Below are 7,968 nucleotides of genomic sequence, written 5' to 3' on the forward strand. Positions count from 1 at the left end.
TCATTTCCGTTTCAAAGCCAAAGAGCCAGCGCTGTCTGAAGACGTTTCCGTGGTCATGTGGCCGGCATCACTAAACACCAAGGCGCACGGAATGCTGTTACCTTCCCACCGAAGTGGTACCTATTTATCTAGTTGCAATTTCTTGCTTTCGAACTGCTAGGTTGGCAGGAGCTGGAACTAGAGATGGGAGCTCACTCCGTCATGCGGCACCCGGGTCTCAAACTGCTGAACTACTGACCTTCCACAGCCTGCAGTTCAGCATCTTAACCACTTAAATTTCTCCAAAAAATCTCCAAGAATTTCCCAATCTGGACCTGGGAACCCTAGTCAGACCCCAATAAATCCTCCCTCAAAGACCAAAATAGGCCTAGGAAGGACCCTGCCTCCACCGCCTTTTATTCAGTGAAACTGAAGCCTGGAATGCTGTGGTTGCCTAGCAAGAGCCACTGAGGGAATCTTTTTTAAAGCTACAGGCACTTCTAACCATTTTGGGTTTAAGCCCCCCCCCCCGGGGTATTTTTTTAGGTTTCATATTTTTCTGGAAACCTGGGACCCTTTTCCGGGTTGTGGAAAGACCTGCTTTCAGGTTTGTAGAAAGATCTGTCTTGCCAATCACCAGATTTAAGTATGCAAAATTTGCTGACTTCACTATTATAACATACAAGTGGGAACCTGCAAGAACTTATGGAGAACATCTAATTTTCTCCTTCCCTGCTATTTCCCTCCCTGAAAGCCCCCATGGGTCTCTCCTGTTTTCCCGCTTCCTTCTCTTCTTCCCATCAAACACTCAACCCACATTTATCTGCCCCCTATGTTCAGCTGTCCCCCTGCAGGTTTGTAGAAAGATTTGCCTTCCTGTTCACAGCTCCGATCACTAGATTTAAGTATCCTGAGATTTAGCGGACTTGGCTATTTAGTATATAAGTTATAATGATGATTGAGCTTTGAAGGGTTATGTTTCAGTTGAAGAATTTTTTCAGATCGGAACCTATTGAAGTTTTAGGGTGCCTCCCACTGGTGGACATGGGAAAGGTCTCACCCAATGTCTTTAATTGATTAAACATTAGAGTCATACTTATAACCTTCTCTGAAATAGATTTTTTTCAGCAAAGGGTGTCACCTCATGAAAATGGCTGCATAAACATAAGAAGGTGGGTGGGTATACAGTGCTTGTCATCTTGCAAGTCTTCCCTTCTGTGCCAGCATTTTTTAAAAAAAATGAGAATAGAGAAGAAGGAGCGACAAAGAGTTGGCATTGCACCAAATCCTCAAGTAATTTTTATAAAGAGTAGGGCAAAGGACCTAAATACTTCCCTCCCAAGCCCCTTCCCTCCCAAGCCCTACAAATACCTGAGCTTTTCTTTTAACAAAAGTGGTAAGAAGATATCATGTAGCTTCCCAGCCTGATCGGCCTTCGCACAAAGCTAGAATAGTGTGCTCAGATGTGTCTGCTACAATATTTAATTTTTAGCGGAGTACATTTAGATGTTTTACTAAAATTCAGGTCAATTACTTCAAAGGCATTTCCCTTGTTCAGAACACAGATATATTTTATGTGAGAAATCCATCCTTGGATGGAATAGTCTAATGCTTGAGAATACCTCCAATAATATGTAAGCAGCAAAAGTCAACTTGTAAGTTATATATTACATGTTTATTATGGGGTGCAATTTTTTACATTTTGTGAAAGTTCAGATGTATTTACACTTTTTGTAAAATAGATTTATAGTACTCTAATTTACAGTTCATAGAAACCACAGACCCTTTAGAGTTGTTTACAAATTCTCTCACAAGAGGCAGCTATAAAGATGATCACTTTATAAACAAGCAAGATCCAGCTTGCTGCATTTAATTCTCCTCAGATATCTGTATTTTTACAAATTTTAAAGATTTCTTTACAAAAATTCTATATAAACTCATATGGCTTCAAAATTGTAACCTGCACCCATTGCTAATAAAAGTTTGAGAATACTTGGTAAGAAGTCTAGATTAAAGGTGCTAACTTTTAACTTTGTAGAAATACATGATTAAAAATGGAGAGTAAAATAGGATTTCAATAATGAAGAGTTAAATTGCCCCCCAATTTTTGATTATAAAAGCAGATTACAATTAAGATTCCAGTAAGAGATTGAACCATTTGAAACACCATTTGAAATGCCAATTATTTAAAAGCTCTAGTAATAATCACTTAGCAGAGACTAACATTTTAGAATATGAAGATCCAATATGTATTGTTCCAAGGAAATCTAGTTTAAAGTTTAAAAGAACAATCTTAAAAAGTAAAGTAATCCAATAAAGTCATTTGACCATAATTATATGTTCTATTGTTAATGTAGAAATTCATCATTAAAACATATGCACCTGTTATTGGTTGCAGCCTTTGTAGTGTGTTTTACCAAAATTAAACAGGCATCATATATCAAGCTGCCCAACAAATTAATATAGTGGTTTCACAAAATATTTAGTTATTGCTTTTAAAATATACTTTTCATATACAAATGGAATTCAGAAGTGTAATCTAAAATTTTCAGCTGTTGGTTATAGACTTTAAGTACACCACAACTTTTGATTTCAGCATTTAATAATGTCTTAACAGCATAACTCTAAAATTAATAATTGACATTAAAAATTATCCCAATGGATCACTCCAACAGTTTAGAGCCACTATTTGCTACCGTATTTAAAAATGGGGAAAAGAGATCAGAGACCAATCCAAAAGTTTCAATATTGTTGAAATTAAGACAAATGGCAATTCTTGCCCAGCTTAAACCGTTAAAGAAAGCTACTCCTCACAAGAAACATTTACATTCACATCACATTTCTGAAAGCGCTTGAATCTTCAAAACTGTAGTCAAAGGGAAATGCTACAACTGTTCTTTTATAAATTAGTTTAAAGTATTTAATGCACCTTCAGAATTTTAGACATCTTTGGTGACAATGAAGTTAAAATTTTGAGCATAAAGATGTTTTTCTGTGAATGTATCAAAATTAGGCTATTCCCTTTACAGTGGTTGCATGTATTGCAATTAACCCACATGGAAGTCATCTAATATTAGTCGTTCTATAACTACTGTACATTTGCATTAATATCCCTGCATAGGGAATTATATAAATTTGTACTGATTACACAGAAAAAACACCATGTTTTCTATATAGAAGATCTAGACACTGAAAAAAGAAATGAGAGGCACATTAACAACATCTTGACAGGCACAGCTTTTAAAAAAAGGCACAAATGTTACATATTCCATATAAAAATAAATTAATCTACAGCATTAATTCAAAAATTACAGCTCCCATAAATTTAACTAATGGCAGAAGTAAATATCTCTGCTGTTTGGGTTTAAAACATTGCACTTTACAATTTTAAAACAATCTTTAATAAAACAATGTATACAATCTTTAATAAAACAATGTATACTTAATATATAGTATGTAGAAATCAATTTTTGTATACATCTCTCTAAGATATGGCACATGACTATACAAAACAAAAAATGACTTTGCCACTATGTGTATGGAATGGCAATAAGGAGAACTGAAAAACATTATAGTTGAGTAATATTAATAAAGCTAAAATATTGTGTAGTTTATGGTGTCAGAGTACCTCATACTCTTAACACCACAAAGATTGCTATTTTGGCTCTTAGGCTACATCTGTACTAAACTTTTGAGTACTCTTGTTCCTCAGTATTGCAGTAGATCTTTTATAGATAGTGTTGGAGTTTGCCTCAGTGCTATTACAAAACAAAGAATATTTTTAAAATGACTTAATTTTAAAAAGTGCATTTTTGTTGAGTAATAAACGGCTAAAAACAGTCAACATTTTCAAAAAATGTGTGTTATACAATAGTGTTGGGAAGGTAGTAAGAATGAAGTATTGATTGAGAACTGTTCCCCCCCCACAGGGTTGATCAACAATCTGCCATATATCGTCCTGAAAGACACAAAAATTTCAGTTAATACATTGTCAGTAAAGTGAGACCCATGTACAGATACTTACAAATATTTCTCTTCTATTTCAATACAAGAATAATTAAGAATAGGTGCACCAAACATGCTTATGCTTTTATCCCAAAATGTCAAGTTAGTGTACATATCTGATGGTTGATCCAGAATTTACGTTAACAGATGCTATGGTGAACACGGTAAAATGCTAAGAGGAGATGAATGTCTAAACCTATGAATGACAAGCCTATTTAGAGTGCTGACTGAGGCAAACACTGGAGAGACACGTACTATACATGTCTGATGGCCACTGGCCCTGCACTGATTGCATCTCACAGATATTTAAAAACAATGACAGGTGTGTAATTATTATAACAAATGACACTTAAAAGACTAACACATTTTGTCTACCATTGTAACTTAACTTTATGTTTCTTACCAGTGGCAAATCTCTTTTTTACTAAGGAAAGTCGATAGCCAGTGCCTACTAGTTCAATGTCTACTCCTGAAAGAGTGCTTCCTTCACTGATAAATTGCACTGCAAGTGTTGTGGGCTTACTGGGTCCTTCCGAAAGGTCAAATTTGGCCCTGAGGGAGCCAGAACCTATCCAGGGTAAGAAAAAGAGAGAATACACCCCATTGAGAACAGTAAGCAATTTGGACAAACTGATCACCTGGCAATATGGACTTGAGAAGCATATTTAAATACAGCAAAATGCAAGGGACTACATGGAGAAGCAAGCAGTATGGACAGTTCTTATAGTAAATATATCTGTCTTCTGTAAACTCTGCAAAGAACATTTAAATGGCTGGATGTATTAAAAAGGTTTAGTTGAAGTATACTTTCAAGCAATACGGTCAAAGAAATGATGCAAAATGTATACACTGCAGAGATCTCCCTTTCTTAGCAGGTACCAATGTTTTGAATTAAACCTGGCAACAAACTGGAAACTAATGCAATACTTGCAGCACAGAGGTGGCATGTGCCTTGCAGAGTGTCCCTACTACCATGTTCCATATTTTAATTTCATACCTCATTCATCTTTCTATTATCACAGCAGGTAACTTAAATATTACACAAAGCCCCTCACACACTGTCTTGATATTTACTAGAACAGAAAGTATAGCACAAAGGTGACCATATCAACATAAAAGGATAAGAAGAGTCCTGCTGGATCAGACCAGTGGTTCGTCTAGTCCAGTACCCTGTCTCACACAGTGACCGACAGGGCATACAAGTAGACATCTTCTGATGTTGCCACCTGGCTCTGGGATTCCAAGAGTTAATGCCTCTGAATGTGGAGGTTCCTCTCCGTCACCATGTCTAGTAGCCACATAGAACTATCCTCCATGAATCTATATAATCCCCCTTTAAAACTGTTTATTTCTGTAGCCATCACTACATCCTCTGACAGTGAATTCCACATTTTAATCACACTCTGTGTAAAGAAGTATTTCATTTTGTCAGTCCTGAAACTACTGCCCATCAACTTCATTAGATGCCCTTTGTTGTTGTTGTTCAGTCGCACAGTCGAGTCCGACCCCATGGACTAGATCCCGCCAGGCCCTCCTGTCTTCCGCTTCAGTACTAGTATTTTGGGAGAGGGAGAAAAATGTCTGTTTGTCAACTCTCTCTACCCCATGCATAACTTTATAAACCTCTATCATGTCCCCCCTTTGTTGTCTCTCTTCAAAATTTATGTCCCAGATTCTTCAGCCTTTCCTCATAGGAAAGGTGCTCCAGTCCCTTAATCATCTTGATCACCCTCCTCTGTACTTTCTCCAGCTCTGTGAGTTCTTTTTTGCGATACGGTCACCAGAATTGTACATAGTATTCTAAATGAGGCCACATCATAGATCTATACAGGTGCATTATATATCAACTGTTTTATTCTCAATCCCTTTCCTAATAATCCCTAACACAGTTTGCCCTTTTCACTGCTGCAGCACACTGGGTTGACACTTTCACTGTGCCAATGTGCATCATCTTGCACTTCCCAACACTGAACTTCACTTGCCACACTGTCCCCTATTCACCCAGTTTGTGGATGTCCTCTTGGAGCTCTTCACAGTCAGCCTTGGTTTTCACCATCCTGAATAATTTTGTGTCATCTGCAAACTTGGCCACTACGCTACTCATCCCTAGTTCCAAATCATTTACGAATAAATTAAATAGTACCATCCCCAATACTGATCTTTGTGGGACCCCACTGATTACTTCCCCCCCCTTGTGAGTACTGTCCATTGATTCCTACTCTTTGCTTCCTGTCATTTAACCAGTTTTTAATCCATAGGAGAGCTTGTCCACTTATTCTATGACTGCTAAATTTACTCAGGAGTCTTTGGTGAGGTACCTTGTCAAAGGTATTTTGAAAGTCTCCAGCAACCCTTGCTTCTCTTGGCCCCTTAGTCGCCACACATAGCCCTCATTCACCATCCTACCATCAGTCCCAATTTCTGTTATGCTCTTATCAATATTAGCCTGCGTGTTTATGCAATTATCACTTTGGACTGCCTTGTCCTGAATCAGCTCCTGTTGGCTTTCCCCTGGGATCACTTTAAAAGCTGCTCTGCCACCTTTTTACACACACACACACACACTTCAACAGGCTCCATCTGCCTTGGATAATCTGATCCATGCAGTGTGCTCCCCAGCCACATCTGCCGGTGTCCGTGATTACCATTAGGTAAGGAGGCTGGAGGAAACAGATCTCATCATGAAGGCCATCCGCTTAGTGATTTCTTCGGAGGGGGGGGAAGTATGTTGACGAAAGTGATTTTTTTTTAGTCCTTCTGATAAGGAAGGCCTGCTGTAGACATGGGCCCAAGGAACTAGATCTATAGATTAGATCATCACCCTGCCAGCACTGATGGCAGCTTGTGCCGCTATAGAGGTATCTGCCATTGGCCAGTCTCCGGTGCCTGGAACCTCAGGTGGGAGAGGCTTTTCCATCTTCCATACCAATAAGGCAAGAGTCTCCAAGAAAGCGGAGCTAGGCTCAAGTGTCCTGCTGGAGTGGCAGGGCAATCAAATCTGGAGGGTCAGCCTCGCTCTGAGCCAATCAAGTCTACACAAATTTGCACAGCCCTGCCTGAAGCAAGAGAGGCATGACCTTACCAGTTTGGATGACTTCCCCCACTGAAGTTCTGCTGAGCCTGCTCAACTGGATCTGACCAGCAGCTTCAAGAGTCTGCTCTGCCTCTTGCTGGAGATACAGAACAAGAAGGCAGAGATGTTGGAAGTAAAGGATGCTTAGGCTTCCCACTGTAAAAGCTGCCTTTGAGCCAGACAGCAGCATTGCAAAGCCTCTCTGGGCAAGAAGCCTGCATACTCTTCTACTTCCCTGTCTGCCTTCATGGTACCTCCCCAGCTGTTATGATGGTGATTTTACTCTCTTTTCCGCAACCAGCTTGCTTACTGTTCAGGTGCTGGAATGAGAGCGCAGAGGCAGCAGAGAAAGGAGAGGGGAACGGGCTCCTTACTGCCATCCCTGGCATGCAGTTTACCCATCCTCCAGACCTTCTGATGCTATCTGTTTCAGGGTAGGAACCATGTATCAAACTCAAGCCTTGCTGGGCAACAGCTTACCTACCTTCCTGGAACATGGGGTGGCACATTGACAAATGGTGCTGAGAAGAGCCACAGCTGGCTCTTCAGAGAGCCACAGCTGGCTTGAGAACCACTGAGTATGACCGGATTAAGATAATGACTGCATGCAAATCTGAAGTTACACTTTTGCACACTAGTATTCAAAGACTTCTATCACATGATTCTTGTACAGCGCCAACTACAAAATGACCACTTCTACCAAGAAAATCTTCATTTAAAAATGTTAAGGAACTAATTATGAAAAGAAAAAAAAAATAAATTCTATAAATGCTCAATTTGAAATCAAAACCAGTGATTAACAGATTTTTCCCACACATTAATCTGAAAATCATGGGAAACTTACCTCCATTTTCTGATTTTTCTGAAACAGTAGATAATTTCCAAAAAGCTTTCATTTGTTCTGCATTCCT

General features: G+C 39.0%; 1 protein-coding gene across 1 annotated transcript in view; it reads right to left on the reverse strand.

Annotated features, from left to right (window-relative positions):
• Positions 1-3,478: 3,478 nt before the first annotated feature.
• FCHO2 (FCH domain only 2) overlaps positions 3,479-7,968 on the reverse strand; it is a 106,353-nt gene continuing 101,863 nt past the window's right edge. The window contains exons 24-26 of the mRNA XM_015413588.1: positions 7,902-7,966; positions 4,388-4,552; positions 3,479-3,937 (exon numbers count right to left, since the gene is read on the reverse strand). Coding sequence (XP_015269074.1) covers positions 3,915-3,937; positions 4,388-4,552; positions 7,902-7,966 — 253 coding nt within the window. The 3' untranslated portion in view covers positions 3,479-3,914. The remainder of the gene's footprint in view (positions 3,938-4,387; positions 4,553-7,901; positions 7,967-7,968) is intronic.

This window comes from Gekko japonicus, unplaced genomic scaffold (genome assembly GCF_001447785.1).
Source record: "Gekko japonicus isolate JY-2015 unplaced genomic scaffold, Gekko_japonicus_V1.1 scaffold318, whole genome shotgun sequence".
NCBI lineage: Eukaryota > Metazoa > Chordata > Lepidosauria > Squamata > Gekkonidae > Gekko > Gekko japonicus.